This window comes from Pseudonaja textilis, chromosome 1 (assembly GCF_049901715.1).
Source record: "Pseudonaja textilis isolate UNSWEBS1 chromosome 1, rPseTex1.2, whole genome shotgun sequence".
NCBI classification, from domain to species: Eukaryota; Metazoa; Chordata; class Lepidosauria; order Squamata; family Elapidae; genus Pseudonaja; species Pseudonaja textilis.
Window position 1 is genome coordinate 104385342 of NC_141990.1, and position 23256 is coordinate 104408597.

Genomic DNA, 23256 nt, shown 5'->3' on the forward strand with positions numbered 1-23256 from the left:
TCCAAAAACAGATACCCTCAAAAAACCAAGACACAGAACAAGACAATGGTATCGCATTCTTCCCCTACATCAAAGGCACCACAGACAAAATCAGCAAAATTCTCCACAAACACAATATCAGGACAGCCTTCGGCACTGACCAAAAAATAGCCAACATCCTAGGAAGCCCCAAAGACAAGATCCATCTAGAAAACCAAGGAGTTTATGAAGTATCATGCAACAATTGCCCAGCCACATACATTGGACAAACCAACAGGAGAATAAATGCACGTATCGCAGAACACAAAAATGCAGTCAGAAGAAAAGAAAATACTTCCTCCCTCTTCCAGCACCTTAAAGCCACAGGACATGAAATTAATTTCGAAGGAACCAAATTATATCCAACACTGAACACTCCAGCAAGAGAATAATCAGGGAAGCCATCGAGATAGAGAAACACCCCTATAACATGAATAGACGGGACGATACCTCCCGCCTAAAAGAGATCTGGAAGGTAGCCCTCACCAACAAACAAGTCCCAGCCACGAAAACCAACACCAGACCCAAAACAACACGGGACACCACTGCCAATCCCCCTCATCAGACCCAGGCCCAAGCCCATCCTATAAATGAAGGACAACCACCATCCAGAAAACAGACCATGGCTGCTTCGCCAGCTGTCGCACCCCCCGACCCCAAAACCAAACAAGCTGACACATGCCAAGAACACAGACCCAGGCCCCAAACTCGAAGCCAGACTAAAACCCAGAATGCTACATCACAGCCACCCGCTCAGGACATCACACCAGAAAACTCAGGAAATTACACCACAAGAACTCAAGAAGTTGCAACACAACAAATGACCCAGGATATCACAGCACAAGACCAAGGATACCACAGCAATAAATCTCACAAGGTCATCACACAACCCATTACCCAAGCCGTTACTACACAGGAAGCTAATGGAAAAGAGATCAAAACACAAACGACCCAGGAGATTACAGCACAGGACCCAGGATACCACAACAAAAGAACTCGCAAGCCCATCACACAACCCATTACCCAAGCCATTAAAACACAAGAGGCTAATGGAAAAAAGATCACTACAAAACAAATGACCCAGGAGATTACAGCACAGTATCTCCACAACAAAACTCACAAGGCCATCACACAGCCCATTATACCAACATCAACTCCATCAACCAGTCAAGAGGCAGCAGCGCAGCCAACCAGCCCAGCACACCAGCCACCACCACCAGTATTTATAAAGAGACGGCAGCTCCGATCACACACTGCTTGCACTGGCATGAAGCCGAAAGCATCAGCCTGAGGATGGCAAGTGGGACCTCACCGAAATGTCACCAAGATACTCTTAATCTTACATGGGAAAAGACCAAACACACCTAGACCTACATACCTGTACCCGTACATCCAATTTTACGCGGGAGAAAACCCGAATAACCAAAGATCCACATACAAATACCCGCGAAAACCTCAGAAAACAAATATATATATGTATCAGGGGGGATCTGTTTGTGCCCAGGTGTTTGCCTGGCTTGTGGTGTGGAGATCTTTTTGTTTGTTTGTTTTGTTTTTTGTCTCTATACCACAAGCCAGGCAAACACCTGGGCACAAACAGATCCCCCGATACCTCCAGCTCAAACACACCCCAACCAGGCACCCAGATGAAACCTAGCTTCCAAATAAATGATAGCCGTCCATTTACTTGGAGCTAAGCTGCACTAAAAGCCTCCAATACACGAACACAATGTTGCCAGCCAATCAAGACAAAAAAAGCCACAAAACAGACAGAAGATATTAGAAACACCAATCAAGCAGAACACAGCAAACTCCAAGACCAATAAACACAGACCAAGACTCCCAACCAATCAGGATGAAGAAAAAACCATTCTGGCACAGCAGTAGGCTAGCCCCAAATTTAAAACTGAAACGGCTGTGAAAGTCTGACTCATACATGAACACAATACAGAAGCCTGATGATGGCAGATGAGATTCTGCCGAAATGTTGCTACAACTTTAAAAGCACAATGATAATGACGTGGGAAAATATCAGAACAAAACTGAATACCATACATGTAAGTACCCACGAAAACTTAAGAACACACACACACACACACACATCTGTGCTAGATTTAGTTTTAATTCACTAAAATTTTGATTACTTTGTATCAATAATTGGTATATCCCAGAGTATTACAAAAAAAGGTACCTTCTAACAGTATTTTAAGAATGAAAGAATGTGGTAGGGGATCCTTTGTTTTGATTTACTAAGATGTGTTTGGGATTTCATTGACTAGTTTTTCTTGGTTTAGAATTAACAACCACTGCAATTTCCCAAATCTGTTTTGAAATTGGATATATGGTCTGACCAGTAGGTTATGAGATTCTCCTTTCTAATAAGCAAAATTGACATGATAGAAGAACAGAATAGCTACCTCTGATCAAGCCATTGATTGGCCATTGATTTTTTTTTTCATACTAGAGCTAACATGTGCCAACATAAAAAATGCAGTCATTCAGTTGTTAACAAAATTGAGTCTCTTTTAAGATGGAAAGATGGGGGGTGGAAAAAAAATGCTGAAAATTATTTATTGTGAATTTTCTTCTTAGCTTTCATATTGCATAAATGGTCAGTGTTTGGGGGAAACGGCCTTCAGGTGATCCCGTAAAGTGTGAACATGTACCTTCTTTAAACAAGTTTTAGGCTAAGAACTTTTCATGAAATCAAAGAACATGTAAATTCATCTCTGTTTTGCAAGTAAGAATGAGAAATTGGAATACTATGCATAATTCAAAGTGTAGATTTGAATACATCTTTAGTTCTATTAAATCTTAATCTTATTAACAGTGAAAGACTTAATATCATGAATCATAGTACTTCAGAGTTTTAAGCTAAAAACATAATATGCCCCATGCAAACTGTATAATTTTAATGAATGCATTTAAAGTTAATTCAAGTTTGCCCTAATCCAAAAAGACTAGAGGTCAGATAAAAATGGGAAATCTTATCAGGTGAAGGATAGCATGGTCAAAATATTGAATTTGTGAGGTACATTTCTATCTGTCAGTGGCAATCTTAATAAAAGGTAATGCATAATGAAATATAATTGTGTCGTTATTAAGATTGTTTCAATTAGGCTCCATTAAGTACAGCACTGGGAGACTTGTTTTTCAGAAACTGTAGAATGTTTTAAAACACATTTATTGAGAGATAATTGACATTTAATTTGCATGTGGAAGATTTAACAAGTTGCACCAGCCTTTTCAAAGTTCATTAATTTGTATTTCAGGTGAGAGAAGAAGAAATAGAAGAGTTGGAAGCCTTGCTGAGCAATTTCTGTGAACTTGCTGCACCTGGTGGTGTGGAGAACAGTTACGGGAAAATAAATATCCTTCTGCAAACATACGTTAGCCGAGGAGAGATGGATAGCTTTTCCCTAATTTCAGATTCTGCTTATGTTGCACAGGTAAAATTTAGTTCTTCCTCCTACCATTGACTTATCTAAGATATATAGAAAGCCAGAAGTTTGTATATTTATGTCTACATTCAATTATCAAGCAATTTAGAACTGGAAACTGGGAGTAGTATTTTTTGTTTTTAAAAGCTACAGGTTTCCAACATAGGATCTTTTTTACACCGACTTTGCATCCCAAGGTACTTGTCTGCCTCTAATGAAATCTGTCAGTGCTGCAAAGAGTATGTTCCCATAATTCAGCAATCTTGCTGATTCTGAATATTATTTTTTAGAAGTAAGAATTATAAAATATGCCCAACGTTTATTTCAGTGGCTACCCATGTTATTTTTATTATTATTATTGAGTCCTCTTTCTGTTTCAAAGTGATATATCAAGATAAAAAAGGCATTAGTGAACAAATGCAACCCAAATTGTTGTGTTTGCTGGCAAACAAAAAAAGAATTACCTGGTGCCAACTAGCATCTGAAAATGTCATGCAGAACAAAATTGTGTGGGAAAATGTGAAACTCCCAATTACATCTTTCTGTTGGAATGTACACAATGTGAGTTCCATAACAGAGAAGGTCCCAAATGCCAGCTAGCATTGTGACTATCTGATTCAAGCCAGTGAACATAATAGTGGCAATGGAATAGACATAATATAATGTGCTACCATTGTTTTATTTGACAGAATGCTGCACGTATTGTTCGAGCTCTTTTTGAAATATCCCTTCGTAAGCGATGGCCGGCGATGACATACCGACTACTAAATCTCAGCAAGGTTATCGACAAGCGACTGTGGGGTTGGGTCAGCCCTTTGCGGCAGTTCTCTGTCCTGCCGCCACCAGTTCTTACCAAGCTGGAACAGAAAAATCTCACCATTGATAAGTTGAAGGACATGAGGAAAGATGAAATAGGTAAGATGCCAGGGGAAAATGAATGCATCTCAATATTTAACACTCTGAGGGGTCCTTATTGCTCTCTGAGCTTGCTTGTTTTCTTGCAGACGTTTCATTACCCTAACTAGGTAACATAATCTGTGCTAGTATAAGGAGTGCTGTTTGCTGTCAGTTGATATTCTGGTGTCTTACCTGTCTGTGTGGGTGTGGGTGGTCTTCGGGATTCTTTGATTGGGCTGTTTATTAATGGCTCTTTGGCAGTTTCTTGATTGGAGTATTGCTTACTTGATTGTTGACCTTGGAGTTAATATATGCTGATTCTGAGTGCTGATCAGCCCCATCAAGAGATACCAGGAATTTCAAACTGTGATCTTTTCCCTGCAGCCCTGTCTATGTATGTTGAACTTTACAAAACATTAGTTTATTTCAGTGCTGCCCATTTTAGTTATAAAGTTCCCTGTTTTATCTGAGCTCAGAATAAAAGCTTTTGACATAAAAATAATTCATACCAGAAGTGGTATTCATCAGGTTCTGACCAGTTCTGGAGAACCAGTAGCCGAAATTTTGAATAGTTCAGAGAACCAGCAAATACCACCTCTGACTGGCCCCGCCCCCATCTATTCTCTGCCTCCCGAGTCCCAGCTGATTGGCTGGATCTTCTTTTGTTGCCCTGCACAGGAGAATGGAGCTGCAAAGCAGGTTAGTGGGGTGGGGAGGGAATGGGGTTTTACAGTATCCTTCCCTGGAGTGGGGTGGGAATAGAGATTTTAAAGTATCCTTCTCCTGCCACACCCACCAAGTAACACCACACCCACCAAGCCATGCTCACAGAACCGGTAATAAAAAAATTTGAATCCCACTACTGATTCATACTCCTCATATCTTCCTTTTCTTTTATAACCTACTAAGGGAACCTAGCTGAATCCTTTTCATACAAGTATGGTGACTAAGATCTGCATGAGACTTTGGATAATTGCCAATAGTAGAGAGTCATGGGATTAGAGGGACTTATGGTTTTTGTTATCGGTTTGATGGCCTCCTTGCCAGGGCCTGGAATCCTCATGGTGTGCATCTGCTGCTCTTCTTTGGAGTTCTGTTACAAAACTGGCTCCTTTTCCCAGGGACTAAGAAGAAAATAGCAATTCTATATCTCAAAATTTTTCAATATATCCTTGCCTGGGATGTTTTTTAGTCAAACTTAATTTACTAGCAACGCCCCTCAGAAATTTTATATTTTGTGTATGTGACATAAGGTATCTTGGAATTCTAAGAATTCAATTAAAGCATCCAGCTTTCGGTAAGGTCCAGTTTTATATTTAGGAAAATACATAATGGATTTTATGTCCAAAGTCCGTATTTCTAAGTAAAAAAAAAAAGATTGTATTAATCAAAATTGTTAAGAAGTATTTAATCAGCTACTTATCATTTAAAAATCATTTTCTGAGCAACAAATAAAAATTCAAGTTAAATATTATCAAGTGTCAAGATCTGTTGTACAGCAAGAATTCTCCTTGATTTGCTTCCCCATGTCGGGGAAGACTGGTCAGGATAACAGTCAGATAAAGCCTTGAAACTATGACAGACAAGTAATAAAGTACCTTTGCCTTTTTTTGCTTTAGATATTTCTAACTTTATTTTGTTTCAAATTTCATATTATTTTGCAGGTTATATGCTCCATCATGTAAATATTGGATTAAAGGTCAAACAGTGCGTCCAGCAAATTCCCTCTATCTCAGTGGAAGCCACAATCCAGCCAATTACTCGTACTGTACTGAGAGTGCGGTTAAATATCACCCCTGATTTCAAGTGGAATGATCAGGTAAGAATACCTAGAATATAAAGTCTGCAGGACATATTGAGAATGTAAGCTCATCTAGATGTAACTTACAGGATATATAACAATAGGGCTGGAAAGGATTTTGAAGACACTGCTGTTTCTCCTTACCTCTTAAAAACCTTCAGATATGTTCTAAATAAACAATAGAATATGTTTGTTAACTGTACTATAACTCAGCAGCTTCAGTAGCCTTGGAAGTACAATGGAAATTATGGCTCCCATACTGGCTATCTTTAGCTATGCGCATTAGTTTATAATTTGTATTCTGAATTCCATGTAGTTCAGCTTTTATAATAAGTATATAAGAAAATGAACCTATTAGTCTTCTTGTGGATGAGGGCATATAAGTAGAAATAAGACCCCTTTCTTTCTATATTATAAGGGTTAAAATGTACCTCATGATGCTTTGGTCAGTAAACTGTCTTTCATGTATCAAAATGATTTGTTCACAAATTTAGTATGACCTATTCCTCAGCCTCAGGATATTTTATTATTGATATGGTTGATTGTTGATTGTTTTTGTCATTTTAACTAGCCTCACAAAGGAAAAGAATATCAGACTCATTATTTAGATGAATGGGGTGCCATATGAGCCTAGTGAAATAAATAAATAAAATGAGGAAATTTTAAGAGAACACGTATATAACATTGCTTATTTACTTTGCCTCATAGGTGCATGGAACAGGTGGGGAGCCCTGGTGGATTTGGGTCGAAGATCCCACTAATGATCACATTTATCATTCAGAATATTTTATTATTCAAAAAAAGCAGGTAAATTTTATGAGCTAGTTTCCTAAACACTCTTATATTTCATATTTATTTTTATTTATTTATTTACAGTGCTTTGAAAAAATAGAAAAGAAACAACCCCATAAATACTATATCACACTAAAATACTAAATAAGAAAAAAATTAAAAATATACCTTATATATTTTATACTTATTAATAGTTATTGGTTTACTAATTATTATACTAGTATAACATGATTGTACAAAATAGCATTGTAAAATATCACAAAACATCCACCATAGTAATATACATTTCTGCATCATGGCAGGAGTAGCCAACACTTCAGCAGCTGCCTTAAGATACAATAGTCAAAAAAACTGGAATCTCCAATAAAGCCCCAACAGTGGGTTCATGTCCTTTAAAATGATAAATGATATAAAGAGATCTGAGATTCTTTTGTACATGTTTGAACTATCCCAGAAATATCCACTATAAAAATTCTTAAGCTTCTGATAGAGATATATAATAGATTTTAATTGTATCATGATTTTAATTGTGTCATGACAGCAATTCAGCACCCAAAATGTCTTGTTCATATTGATCCATTAGAACAGGCTATCCCCAATCCCCACTCAGCCATTTGGAACCACTCGCACATGAAATTACATTTGTACAAGCAGCAGGCACATGCACTCGCTGCTTGTGCAAATGGAGCTGCTTGCGGCATGCCTGCCACTCACACAGAATCATTCCTTCTTCCATCTACCACAAGGCCGCCAAGCCAGAAAGATTGGGAGCTGCTGCATTAGAAATGCCTAAGTTGAAGATACTGCCACTGTTATGAATTAGGAAGACCAAATTCAATTTGGTCAATCTTTAATACAATCATACATAACAGTAGATTCAAAGCCATGATTCATCTTCCACCCAAATTGTTCACCAATTTTTTAAAGCAGAAATTTTTCGCAGTATTTATGAGTCTCATTATCAAAACTGAGGCTACTTTTTTCCTTACCCGTGTTTCATTTCCTTATTTATAGTACATCTATATAATAAAATAGACTATCATGTTAACCACTTGAGGAGAAAATAATTGTTCATTTTTTTCAACCTTAGGTCATTGCAAAAGAAACTCAACTGTTAGTATTTACAATCCCAATTTTTGAACCATTGCCCTCTCAATACTATATCCGGGCTGTCTCTGACAGATGGCTAGGAGCTGAGGCTGTGTGCATTATTAATTTCCAGCATCTGATTCTGCCAGAGAGACATCCACCTCATACAGGTAACATTGTATCAAGAAGTGCATTCCTGCATAATTATAAAGAATTTATTTCTTGAATTGTTTACAAGTATTAAATATTGGAGTGTTGGGGTTTTTTACTTCTACTTGTAGTTTAGATTTTCATTGACTCTCCACAGCAGTGAGCTCTATCATGGATGAATATATGTATCTACTAATATATACATCTTATAAATGTGACCAATTGCCCAAGCTGACTAATTCAATGTGATTTTTTTAAAATGGGGGGCAGCATCTCTTAAGCCTATTGTATTGGCTCATACCTCACAGCATGTTTCTGAAATAACTCTTATGAGATCATTGATTTGTAGCCCAAATGGGAAAAGAGTGAGGCTGTTATTTTTTAATAGCTTTATTTTCTTTCTTTGCTTAATGATGCCTTAAAAGTAAGAATTTACTTTACATTATACCATTTTTCTACAGTCTCTTGTTTACATAGAAACAGGTGGTGCATGGGCTTTTTGCATTAAAAACAGTGGCACATGAACTTGTTCACCAAAGACCTATATACCAGTATGGCTATTGTTGTGATGACCTCTATTATCATTAAGCCTAGCTCATTTGCAATTCAGCTTAGAGAATGCTTTCAGAAATATCTCATGTGATATGTGCAGGGTTCTTTTTAAGCATGTATAAATTCATATGTGTATCTGCTGTGTTTGGCATTGTTGCTCTCTATCTAATCTGTCTGGCTAAACATGTGTACCTATTTATCTAATTGACTGATCAATGAATACTATTCAAAAGAAGCAAAAAAACATTTACACATCAGCAAATAGGAGACTTTGAGGATTTATGGTAATTGACTGCTGTTCCCATCTGGTTCCTCTGAAACAATGAGGTGTAGAGAGGTCCTGCTAGACAAAGATAAAGAAAAAGGACTCCCCCCCACCCCCCACCCCGACAGATCCCAAGAAATCACAGCATTAGCAGGGGATGATGAAAGAGTTCTAAAGTATCTATGAAAACTATGTTAAGAATATCAAGGCTTGAACCTCCACAAATTTTATGGCTCTCCAGCCATACCTTACTGCAAAGCATCCTGAAAGGGGTACTGAAATCTTGAGCCAAAGCAAACTTCAAAGAAAGCATCTGTGTAACAGAATCGTCACAGTTCTCCGCTAATTTAATAAGAGTCAGGCTATATACATGCTCCAACCTCTGTATGCCAAACTTCTCAAGTGTTTGACGAAGAAAGACCTCCAAATGTAATACTGGAAAAATACTTTTTTAAAAAAAATCTAGTTATTATTAAAAACTTAACACAAAGATATAGGTACATATGGTTCTGGTTGAATCTGTAGGTTTTATATGTTAATGTGTCGTGTCTCTTGTTGCATAATCTTAATTAACTGCCTTTACTCAAAATTGCCCTTTGAATTTCCCCCTGTGGCAGAAATAACACATCAAAATTACTAGCAGTGCTACTATTACTGTTATTGTATTTTAATACCATCTTTCCAGGGTTTTAAATATAATTTCTAACACTTTAATTTGGCCCTCCCTGAAAGTTGACAACCAGTTGGAGCTATGCGTGCAATGTGTTGTTGGTTCACAAAGGCAACTATATTCAAACCTGACTGAAAGTTGCTTTAAAGGCCAGGCATATAATAATCCAATCTAAATGTATTTACCACAGCAACATTGCTTTCTTTAAGCTGACAAATTGGCTATTGAAGGACACCAATCTGCATAATTGACCCTTTGTGGAATATATAGTCTGTTATCTATTTGTTTTGGTCACCACAATGTAAAAAAGATGTTGAGACTCTAGAAAGAATGCAGAGAAAAGCAACAGAGATGATTAAGCAACTGGAGGCTAAAACATATAAAGAACTGTTGCTAGAACTTGGTATGTCTAGTCTGATGAAAAGAAGGACTAGGGGTGACATGATAGCAGTGTTCTAATATCTCAGGGGCTGCCATAAAGAAGTAGGAGTCAAGCTATTCTCCAAAGCACCTGAGGGCAGGACAAGAAGCAATGGGTGGAAACTAATCAAGGAGAGAAGCAACTTAGAACTAAGGAGCAATTTCCTGACAGAGCAATTAATTAGCGGAACAACTTGCCTCCAGAGGTCGTGAAGGCTCAACACTGGAAGTTTTTAAGAAGAGATTGGATAACCATTTGTCTGAAGTGATGTAGGGTTCCCTGCCTAAGAAGGGGTTGGACTAGAAGACCTCCAAGGTCCCTTTGAACTGTTATTCTGGTCTATCCATTTCCAGTCTTTAGCTAGGACAAAAGATTTTTTTTACCCATGAAAGCCCTGGTCAGGCACTGTCCTCACATATAAATCCAAACAGAAGGATGGTGAGTTCTTTACCTCTCTTAACAGTCCTAATAAGGTTACTGAAGAATTGTTCTCCATAAATCCTGTGTACACTTCAAAAATGCTTACGGTACATTTCCATGTATTCCAAAGTACTTCTTCCTGGTCATTTCCAAAGCATGTTCCTCTTTTTGGAGTTTGGGTTGGATTTTGGTCCCTTTCATAAAAACAAGTAGATCTTTAATTCAGAGAAGAGGCATATCATCTGTTTATTTTTATGATAAGTATATTTTGCATTTTGTTGTATGATCTGATAAATGTGGTTGACTTAATAAGATTAAATGAAAGAGATGGTAAAATCTGTCCTTGTGTCATTCTTGATTAAAGTAAACTACTTAAAATTTTACAATTTTTATAAATATATGCATCATATCTAAGAAGCTGGATCAGTTTATAAATTAAATTGATCCTGCTTTTCAAGTATGATATTGTATTGGAATAATAACTCAGGAAATTAAAAAAATATCTAAAAGAAATTTCCCATTTTATGTTTTATTTAATTAAACAGGCCTTCGGTATTAGTAAAATACTATAAAGCGAACACAAAGGCAAAATAAAATCAAATAAACAGATTAATAGTTACTAAATAAAATGTCTAAGAAAAATAAGGTATTTCATTTATATAATTTTTAATTCCAGAACTGCCTGTATTATTCTTTCTTCAAACACCTCAAAAATGCACACACAACCTCTTCTCTTGTATGCATGTAGTAGAAACAACCAGAAAGAAGAAGAAACTTGATAGCAATAGCACTTAGACATATACTACTTCATAGTGCTTTACAGCCCTCTCTTTTACAGAGTTGTCATATTGCCCCCAACAATCTGGTTCCTCGTGTTAATGATGTACTTGGGCAGAAAGAATAACCTTGAGGAACAAGAGAAAAAACTTACATGTCTGAATGTGTTCCTCCCAAACATTTTTTTTTTTTAAATCTTTGTGAGAACTAGGGAATGTCTTGTCTTACACTTCTGTTCCAACTACAATTTGCTTTGATTTGACTGTTATCTTGATAATGGCTCTTCCTCTTGTTCATCAAGGTTATTCCTTCTGCCCATTACAGATGGGCATTACTAATTACTCAAGCAGTGAAGAGGAGGAGGAGTACTGGTAAGGAAAGAAAAATGTGGAGAAATGAGGTTACAGTAAAAAATAATTGAAGGAAAGAAAAGAGAGAGAAAACTTTACATTAAAATTTACAACATAAGCAGCCCTTCCCAAGCAATAGCTAATCTGCAAAAGTATCTCAGGTTTGGAGATCTGGAGAAGTCTCACTTCCTCATTTTTCACTTTCAACTCAGTATTGACTCCTGACAACTTCCTGGACAATCCCCTGCAATGTTCTTAGCAAGATTTTGGAAGTGTTTGCCATTGCCTGCTTCCTTATATTGAGAATCCCAAGGTTACTCAGCAATCTTTGTGCCTGAGGCAGGACTAGAATTCCTAGTCTCCCAGTTTTTAATTTGATGCCTTTCACCATACCACCAAACTGGCTTTCAAGAATGAATTAGGCTAGAAAATTATATCTTCACGTTCATGTATATGAATCTTTGTATGATGTTTATTGGGATTTTCATAAAATGTTTTGTATTAATTAATATTTATTATTCAAATTTTAGAGTTACTGGACCTCCAGCCTTTACCCATCACAGCTTTAGGACATCCCAAATATGAAGCTCTCTACAAATTTACTCATTTCAACCCAGTTCAGACTCAGATATTCCATACATTATATCACACTGATAGTAATGTACTACTTGGAGCTCCTACTGGTTCAGGAAAGACAGTTGCAGCAGAATTAGCTATCTTCAGAATTTTCAATAATTATCCCACTACAAAGGTTTGCAATGCATTTTTTTCCTCTGAGAAGTGTTTGATTTCTGTAATATGGTTTTCATAATGACTAAATGTATCTGATAAATGGACTCTAATATTACATGAGGCTTACTTTTTATCTGAGGTTGTGGGTTTAATGAAAAATTCCAGAGTGAAAAAAACCCTGCTTAAAATGAAGGATGTGGGAATGCTTTCTATTAAAAATAAAATTATATGACTGTTGGAATTTGTCACTCTTTTACAGTATTTCTATATTCCATAACCTCAAACTGTTCTCTGGGTAGTTCACAGATGAGTATGAACATGAAATAGAAAGACAGGCATGAAATCCAAATAGCTAAAATGTGTTAGGGGGAAAAAGTACAGCAAAAATAAAGACAAATGTATTAAAAGTAGGCTTTCTAGACAATAAAAGATTTACCTGGTATCAGAAAAGCAGTTTTTATACTTTAATTGCACTTGGATTTAATTGCTTTGAAGAATGAAATAACATTTTCAATATTATCAATTGTAGTTTAATATCAGTAATAGTGAAGCTTTAAATACAGGCCCTGAAATCTAAATGAATAATTACTATTTATTGTAGTGATTTTGTATACTTTAATCTGCTTCTCTTGACTTATTTTATAGGCAGTATATATTGCACCCCTTAAAGCACTGGTGCGGGAAAGAATTGAAGACTGGAAAATTAGGATTGAAGAAAAGCTTGGTAAAAAGTAAGCTTTTTAAAAGAATTTACATAACCAACAGAGATGGGAAGGTTTATTTTCTTGATACCTGCTTGCTGCAATCTTGAAAACTTTCACCTAATACATAAATATTGACATGTGTAGATTTAATATATTTATGAATAATCCTTACCATAATATCACAAACTGTCCATGAAATCTGATAACTCTTTTCTTAAGAATATTTCTTCCTTAATATATGTAGGTATATGAATCTAGTTTAATAAAAGCTCTCTGTGTTATTGATTTAGCCTCTGTTTAAAATCTGTACATGAAACAGTTCAAAATATTTCTAGATATTTTGAATTTTGCTGTTGCTTTCAAAAAATATTTCTGTGCATCATGACTTGCATAGAAAATTAGGCAAACTTTTCTCTCCTAGAGCATGGATTTTCTTTAACCTCTGTTGCCATCTTTCCCTCCTAATTACAGCCTAGGACTTGCCTGTGAAAGGAATTATATTAATTAGGATGGCAACACACTCCTCTTTTGGGGAGTGGGGGTGGAATATGTATAAGAAGTAAACACAATATCAGGAATGTTGTTGTGGTGTCACCCTTACGTTCAAAGAGAATACTGTTATTCCTCATGTGCCTGTTAACGTTCAGGACTAAATCACCATATACAAAGTGATAAAAGTGTGTGTTCTCATACTTCACGATGACCACGTGACATCTCTTACAGGGTTGTAGAGTTGACGGGGGATGTAACTCCTGACATGAGATCCATTGCTCAAGCTGATCTTATTGTTACTACACCAGAGAAATGGGATGGAGTCAGCCGAAGCTGGCAGAATAGAAGTTATGTCCAAAAGGTTTCTGTCCTCATCATAGATGAGATTCATCTGCTAGGTAGGAATTGCTTTTATCTTTATCGTCGTTGGAACTGAAATGTGTTGGCTGCACCTATCTATATCTGTATATCTATATCTTCTTTGTATGTTTTCCTAGGGGATGAGAGAGGGCCTGTCCTAGAAGTTATTGTGTCTCGGACTAATTTCATCTCATCTCACACAGAGAAGCCTGTCAGAGTAGTTGGTCTATCAACAGCATTAGCCAATGCCAAGGATCTAGCTGATTGGTTAAATATTAATCAAGTATGTAAATGATGTTTACAGTTGAAGCTCTGAGCGTTATCTTTAAAATATCTACAGTCTTAAGCATGGAGAAAAAAATAACCTTATTTATCTCTTTAGATGGGGCTATTCAACTTTAGGCCATCTGTGCGTCCAGTTCCATTGGAAGTTCACATACAAGGCTTCCCAGGCCAGCATTATTGTCCTCGCATGGCTAGCATGAACAAACCAGCCTTTCAGGGTATGCAGCCTTAGCTATTTCTTTCGCTTCATACAATTGGCAGACACATTTATAATACATTTCTTGTATTTTACTTGTATCTTTAAAGAATGTCTTTTTAATAACATGGCTTATATGGGGGCCCTATACATTTAGAGAGCTTAACAGCACAGAGTGCAACTGAAATATATTTCAGACAGAATAATTACTGTTACCATTTGACACCATGAAAATATTTTCCTATTAGTGTGTTGAGATTTACAACATGTAAATCATTCTCAGTGTTAATTCACTAGAGGATTTGCTCCTAATGAAATCTTTAAAAAAATGTAAACAGAAATTGGACATCAACCTAAGCTTGCATAATTCTAATTTCACAGCATAGCCATAAACTTCAGAAATGTAAGTGTATACAGAGATGTCTCTGTTTCAACTTTTTATTCTTACACTGGAAAGGATAAATTTAAGAACCACCTTCATATTTTATTAAAACATGTACTGTGTGGATTCCATAAGGAATATTTATTATATCAATTAAAAAGAAGTCCCCAAATAAATTTTGGATTGTGAACTGCTGTGGATTGTAAGAAGACAGTTGTGAGGTGGCTTTTTAACTGATCTAATTAGCCTTATGACAGAAGCGAAGTATTGATTGGAGACTAGAGACCAATCTTGGCAGTTCAGATTATTTACACCTCAAAGAAGAGCATTGTAGAAAAACACTAATGAACTATAAATCTGTCCAGAACTGTTCAGCCACACCTGTTCTTGAAACAACAAATATGCATTATCTGTCAAGCTTTCTATCAGGACATAGATGCATTGATTTCTATATGAAGTAGCCTGCATTACTGCACTCTAACTACTGCACCACCATGGCTCTTACCGGGGTTAATACTTCTGTGTTTTAATCAAATTACTGTAGCAGTATAATTTAAGGAACATTTTTGTTTCCATATGTTTGATAGAATATAGATACATACATGTCAACAGCTGCCATTATAAATTTTATTTCTCAACCCATACAATTGTACTAAAAACTGGAACTTTTCATTTTGTGCATTTTTTAAAATGCCCTTTTGACTACTTTCCTCTTTTGCTATATTAACTGTTAAACCCCCATTCTTCCCTCATTCCAAGAAAGTTGACTTAACTATAAATTTAGATTTTTGAAATAATTTAAAAGGAAAAATATAATTAATTTATAATTCATAACAATCATTGACACTATGAGAAGAAACTGCTGAAAGAGATACTAGAATGAGAAATTGCATTCCATTATATGATTTTTCTTTTGTGTTTTAACAGCCATTAGAAGTCATTCTCCAGCCAAGCCAGTTCTTATCTTTGTATCATCCAGACGACAAACAAGACTTACAGCTTTGGAGCTCATTGCATTTTTGGCAACTGAAGATGATCCAAAACAATGGCTGAATATGGATGAAAGAGAGGTAAATTTTGTATTATGCAGTTTGACTCTCACCAGCTCAAGGCTGACTCAGCCTTCCATCCTTCCGAAGTCGGTAGAATGAGGGCCCAGATTGTTGGGGGGAATATGTTGAGTTTGTAAACTGCTTAGAGAGGGCTGAAAAGCACTGTGAAGCAGTATATAAGTCTATGCTGTTGCTATTACTTGAATTAAGTGAATTAAATTTGAAATTTATATTAAAAAAATAGAATTTGGTGACTGATCATGTTTTTGTTTTGCTTTTTTGTACCACTTTTATGACGTAAAGTTGGCACACGCGATACTTTTGATGCATTAGTTGAGAATGGGCTTCAGGGTTTCATGTTCCTTTAATTATTCCTTGACCTCTTCTTTCAGTTCCCACAACTGCATGTTTCATTATTACCAAAGGAGAGTTTACTTCTATAAAAGGAGTTGTAACCAGAGTTCAGAGAATGCTATTTGCTTTTCAAGAGCAAAAAGCTGGAAAGATGTATATGCTGTCTTGATTCCCCTTAGGCATTATCCCATAGTATTGCATACATGTCTGCATGCGTGCTTGAAATAAGCTGTGACTTGTGTGGTTCACGTTATCAGCTATAACATCTTTTTTATCTGTGTTTTTAAAACCATGAACCATTATCTTTGGTGTTTTCAAGATCTCACAGTAAGTGGGCTTTAGCAAGTAGCTGAAACCCAAGATTAAAGTGGCTTGGGTTATTTATGTACGATTTTCACTATGGCATACTCAGATTGTCATTTTTCAATACTGTCATGTATTTTTCCCTCTTTTTATAGACTATTTAGGGCTTTTCCATGACCTTCTTTAATCAACAAGCACCACATAACCAAAAAAACCCAAGAATGGGTGACATACATAAACCATTTTATTTCACATGTCCCCAAACATCTTCCCAATCCACTGCGTTGTTCTTAGAAATTGAAGGTTAAAAACACTTCTGAAGTTTCATGTAAGGTTAAGAACACTTCTGAACAGAAGGTCCTGAACAGGGCACAGGGACATTTGACCCCCAAAGAACAGAAATCACAAATAAGTAATCTTCTCTCTCTTTCTCCTTCTGTATAACATACATACACACACATATGTATTTGTCTGGTATATACAGAGCCTACCAAAGATCAGGTCCCACAAACAATTTATTATATAAGTTACATTAAATGTTTGAATTGGTTGCCACTTTCTTCTAAACTCAAAATTGTTTGTTTGATATATAACCTTTAAACATTCTTAAGTACAGCAACATTTTTTTTCTGATGTTCGCAAATTCTGTCCTAATACTAGAATCTTTAGATCGTCTGTTGGCCTCTGAGATCTATCTTGGTACGTTCTGTATATTAAAATAAAAAATGCATACACCCTTGCAAAATGTACTCTGGTTTATCTTTATAACTTAAAAAAAAGCTTTTTGTGCAGTTTTTTATTAAGCAAACAGTAATAGAGATCAGTGGCTTCTTTTTGTTTTTGCCAGCTATGCCACCACTGTGCATGTTATAGCAGTTTGTTTCAGTGGACATCAATTTCAGATGTGTTTTTACAGATTTCTGGGGGCAGTAGTGTAAGAGGGAGGAATAGGCTTTAGTGGCTTCCACTAAGTATCGTCGTCCTTTTTTAACTACATATTTTTCTTTTGTGGTATAGGATTTTGCTTGGGGGTGCTATCTTCTCTTTGAAAAATAAATGTGAAAGCTGTCCTGCATAAAATGTATACTCAGCATAGACTGAGAGTAAAGCAGTTGTCCTGGTCAACTGAGTTTTGAGATCCCTTGAAAGTAATTTATAAATTTTCATTATTCCATTTTTACCAGAAGAAAGGAAAAGGGGCACATGGCTGGAAAATTTGTTTGAAGCGCCAAAATAACTCTATTATTGAACATATTGGCTTCAGGGAACAGAGGTTTGAAGGGCTATTGCTATTCCATCTGAAACAGTAAAAATGTCATAGAATAGTCCCTGATAAAATAAAGCAAGATATTTGTAGGTTGTGCATAAGTTCAAAATAGCACAAGGGGGAAAAAATTACAGATTTAGTGTGAAGGTTGCAATAATGATTACAAAATTATTGATTGCAATGTTTTCTAAACTAAAGCATTTGATAAAAACTTGATAAAGATTCTACTGCAAATGGGAATATATAAAAGTTGAATACATAAAATTCATATCTGTTTGTCTGAGATTGTTGTCCTGTGCTATAGTATGAAATTTCCACTGCTTTTAGTTATATAGAGGAAGAAAATTTATTAATTGTAAAAAAAGCTACAACATATTTAACGTTTTAAACATGTGCAGGATGTTAAGATTATACTACAGCTGTTCAGTTAAATAGCTACAGTATTTTGAATTTGTGATGTTTGGTAATACTTAGAACATGTCATGCAAATCCAGGGATGTAATTGAAAAGCCAATTGCACATATTGAAGAAGTTGATGAATATCTGTGTGATTTCTGAACCGGGAAGCTACACGTAGAACTGAGATTGTTGCAGTGGGTGCATATACGTTCTCTTTACAGAATTAAAAATAGGAAAATAATTTGCTCTATTTTGAATTGAACTATTGTCAAGCATGCAACTCTATTTTTGCTACTTATGCTATTAACTAATATTAGTGTGATTTTCACAATTGCATAATCAGCTTATGTGTGATTTTGTGGTATTGTGTGTTTCACCTTTTTACCTAATACATGGGGCTTTTTCATGAATTTGTTTAAGCAGCAAGAATCACACACATGCGTATGTATGTATGTATGTATGTATGTATAGTATTCAGCTTTGTTCAGGTATTTTCCCACGTCATTATAGTTGTGCTTTTAAAGTTGTAGCAACTTTAAAGGCAGAATCTAATCTGCCATCATCAGGCTTCTGTATAGTGTTCATCTGTGAGTCAGGCTTTTATAGTGGTTTCAGATTTAAATTTGGGGCAGCCTATTGCTGTGCCAGAATGGTTTTTTCTTCACCCTGATTGGTTGGGAGTCTTGGTCTGTGTTTATTGGTCCTAGAGTTTGCTGTGTTCTGCTTGATTGGTGTTTCTAATATCTTCTGTCTGTTTTGTGGCTTTTTTTTGTCTTGATTGGCTGGCAACAATGTGTTCCTGTATTGGAGGCTTTGAGTGCAGCTTGGCTCCGAGTAAATGGACGGCTATCATTCATTAGGAAGCTAGGTTGTATCTGGGTGCCTGGTTTGGGTGTGTTTTCCAAATAATTGACAGTCTGGAAAGAATCATCTGACAATCTGGTGGAATCATCTCTTCTATTCATGCTTTCAGGTCTTTTTTCAATCTCTATGGCTTCTCTGATAATTCTGTGGCTGGGGTTTTCTATAGTGGCTAGAGTTTTGGTGCTGTTGAAGGTTAAGATACATCGATGACACATTTGTGATTTGGCCCCATGGAAAAGAAAACCTAAACAATTTCCTAACACACCTAAACAGCACACACCCCAAAATCAAGTTCACCATGGAAATGGAAACAAACAAACAACTACCATTCCTAGATGGTCAAAAAATGTCCTAGATGGACAAAAAAACAGATGGCACACTAGGACACACCATATACCAGAAGAAAGCACACACCAACCGCTACCTCAACACCCAATCCCACCACCACCCAGCACAGATAAACTCCGTGGCCAAAACACTAATCACCAGAACCAAACGCCTGGTAGACAAGACACACATAAAGATTGAACTATGCACCCTGACTAAAGTACTGACAGCTAACAGCTTCCACAAAAGCAAAATCACTGGCTTGATCCACAAAAACACATTGAGACATAATGGAGACCTAGAAGATAAACAGATCTATGGAACAGCTGTCTTGCCCTACATAAGAGGTACTACAGACAAAATCAGTAAGATACTACACAGGCATCACAATAAGACTACCTTCAAAACGGACAGAAAAATAGCAGCCATCCTAAGAAACCCCAAAGATAAAATTGACCTGGAAAACCAAGGCATATATGAAGTCCCCTGTGCATCATGCCCTGCCACATACATTGGACAGACCAATAGAAGAATAAGTACCCGCCTGGATGAACACAAAAATGCAGTAAAAAAGCTGGAACACACTTCCTCACTAGTCCAACACATGAAAGCAATAGGTCATAGCATCGACTTCAATGACACCAAAACCCTAGGCACTATAGAAAACTCCAGCCACAGAATTATCAGAGAAGCCATAGAGATTGAAAAAAGACCTGAAAGCATGAATAGAAGAGATGATTCCACCAGACTGTCAATTATTTTGAAGCCTGCACCCACAAGCCAGGCAAACACCTGGGCACAAACAGATCCCCCCTGATACCTCCAGCTCAAACACACCCCAACCAGGCACCCAGATGAAACCTAGCTTCCCTCAAAATGATAGCCCTCCATTTACTTGGAGCCAAGCTGCACTCAAAGCCTCCAATACAGGAACACATTGTTGCCAGCCAATCAAGACAAAAAAAGCCACAAAACAGACAGAAGATATTAGAAACACCAATCAAGCAGAACACAGCAAACTCCAAGACCAATAAACACAGACCAAGACTCCCAACCAATCAGGATGAAGAAAAAAACATTCTAGCACAGCGTAGGCTAGCACCAAATTTAAAACAGAAACGGCTGTGAAAGTCTGACTCACAGACAAACACAATACAGAAGCCTGATGGTGGCAGATGAGATTCTGCCGAAACGTTGCTACAACTTTAAAAGCATATACCCGAACAAAACTGAATACCATACATGTAAGTACCTGCGAAAACTTAAAAACACACACACACACACACAAGATACACAAAGAAGGAACCCCACTTAGACCAATAGTCAGCTCCATAGACTCACCTCTACAAAACCTAGCCAAATTTCTCGCCAAACAACTACAGCCCTATGCAGAATCCATCAACTAACTCATAAGAAACTCATTCCAGTTCATCGAGATCATAAAGAAACAAAACTTACAACCCAGTGACCTACTAGTGAGCTTCGATGTCATATCCCTCTTCACCCAAGTGCCAATAAAAGAAGCCTTGACAGCCATCCAAAACAAATACAACCCCCCCAAGCACATCTTAGATCTGACCAACCACTGCCTATCCAATACATACTTCACCTACAACGGACAAAAATACAAACAAATAGAAGGAGCACCCATGGGATCACCCCTCTCACCTGTCATTGCAAACCTCTACATGGAACACTTTGAAACACAAGCTCTAGAAAAATACAATCACAAACCCAAACTCTGGCTCAGATACGTAGATGACACCTTCATAATCTGGCCACACGGGAAAGAAAAACTGAACAACTTCTTCACACACCTCAACAGCCTACATCCCAAAATACAATTCACTATGGAAACAGAAGCTAACAATCAACTTCCCTTCCTAGATGTCTTGGTATACAAAAAATCCAATGGCTCCCTAGGACACACCATCTACCAGAAGAAAACACATACAAACTGCTATCTACATGAACTCTCACACCACCACCCAGCACAGATCAATTCCGTAGCCGAGACACCCATCTCCAGAACAAAATGCTTAGCCGACGAACAACACTTAAAAACCGAACTACACACTCTCACCAACATACTAACAGCCAATGGATTCCAAAGAAAGAAGATTACCCACCTAATCCAAAAAGAAACCCCAACCAAAATCCAAGAACGGCAAAGCCCTCCTCCCATATATAAAAGGCACTACAGACAAAATCAGCAAGATCCTCCAAAAACACAACATTAAAACAGCATTCTGCACTAACAGAAAAATATCCACCATCCTAAGAAACCCCAAAGACAAAATCGAATTAGAAAACCAAGGAGTATACGAAATCCCTTGCACTGCCTGCCCCACCACATACATTGGACAAACTAACAGAAGAATAAGTGCACGCATTGAAGAACATAAGAACTCAATCAAAAAAGAAGAACCGACCTCTTCCCTGGTCCAACACCTCAAAGCCACAGGACATGAGACTGACTTTAAAAATACCAGAACTATCGCCAAAACCAAACACTTCAACAGCAGAATAATCAGAGAAGCCATAGAGATAGAAAAATGCCCACACAGCATGAATAAACGAGATGACACCTCCCGCCTTCCAGCTATTTGGAAACCCACCCTCATGAACAGATGAGTACCTAACATGAAGAATGACACCAGACCCACACCCATGAGGGCCACACAAGATGCCACCACCACACTTCCATGTAGAAAGCAGACTCACACCCACACTGAAGATGAGACACAACCACAGACCAGAAGCCGCACTGCAGCTGCATCACTACCCACTTCAAACCCCTCCGAGCCATACATGAAGCAAACTGACACCCACCATGAAGATGCAGCATGACCACGAACTCGAAGCCAAATAGCAGGATCACAGCCCACCAGCTCAAATCCCCCAGCAACTAAGACTAACCTGAGCACAACCAAGCTCCCACCTGAACAGAACACGCCTCCAGCCAATCAGAACACAGCCAACCCCCCAACCAATCAGAATACAGCCAAACCCCCTACCAATGAGAACACACCCCCACTAGCAGTTAAAAGGAAGAAGCAGCTGCAAGCTCACATCACTCTGAGAAGCACAGAGCCAAAGACAGAAGCCTGAAGATGATGAATGAGACTTCATTGAAACGTTGCCTAGATACTTCCAATCTTACGTGAGAGAAAACCCGAACAACCAAAGATCCACATACAAAAACCCGCGAGAACCTCAGAAAACAAATATACATATATATGTGTGTGTGTGTGTGTGTATGTATATGTATGTATTTGTGTGTGTATGTATATACACACACACACACACACACACACACACACACATACATACACATATACACACACACACACACACACAATAAGAATGATAATAAAACTCAAGATATTGTGAAACTTGATGCCTTTCATACCAGGTTAGCACAACCCACAGCAAAGGATGATGGAAGTTGTCAGCCAGAAGTCATATACTGCCCGCCTGTTTGTTAAATGTTAGCACTGAATTAGAATGTGTTAATGATATTTCTTAAATTATATTTCTTTATTGCTGATATATTTATCTCTACTTTTTACCATAGAGTGAAGAATAAGTTGCATAAGTTGTTGTTCACATTGCCTGGATAGTTTGTGTTCCTGGGAAACAGATTAGGTGGAAAAGATACAACTGCCTGAAAATTAGTGTGTAATTTAGATTCAGTTCTAACACTATGCCCAGTATTAAGTCACAACACTTAGAGTGATGCATATCAGCATTTTTGTCCATACATAATATGGAAGAAGGATGTGGAGAATCTGTCTTTGCATTTTTCAGCACCACTTACTTTTGCAGTATTGAATGATTTCGGGTGTTGTTGTTTTTTAAATGTACCTTAGCACAGGGGCATTTTAACATTGCACA

General features: G+C 37.2%; 1 protein-coding gene across 1 annotated transcript in view; it reads left to right on the forward strand.

The window, feature by feature from the left end:
- The window catches only part of ASCC3 (activating signal cointegrator 1 complex subunit 3), a 216855-nt gene that overhangs the window by 127546 nt on the left and 66053 nt on the right, over window positions 1–23256 (forward strand). Inside the window, exons 20-30 of the mRNA XM_026726677.2 lie at window positions 3291–3467; window positions 4148–4373; window positions 6020–6174; window positions 6865–6963; window positions 8039–8207; window positions 12173–12393; window positions 13020–13105; window positions 13802–13968; window positions 14068–14213; window positions 14313–14433; window positions 15721–15863. Coding sequence (XP_026582462.1) covers window positions 3291–3467; window positions 4148–4373; window positions 6020–6174; window positions 6865–6963; window positions 8039–8207; window positions 12173–12393; window positions 13020–13105; window positions 13802–13968; window positions 14068–14213; window positions 14313–14433; window positions 15721–15863 — 1710 coding nt within the window. The remainder of the gene's footprint in view (window positions 1–3290; window positions 3468–4147; window positions 4374–6019; window positions 6175–6864; window positions 6964–8038; window positions 8208–12172; window positions 12394–13019; window positions 13106–13801; window positions 13969–14067; window positions 14214–14312; window positions 14434–15720; window positions 15864–23256) is intronic.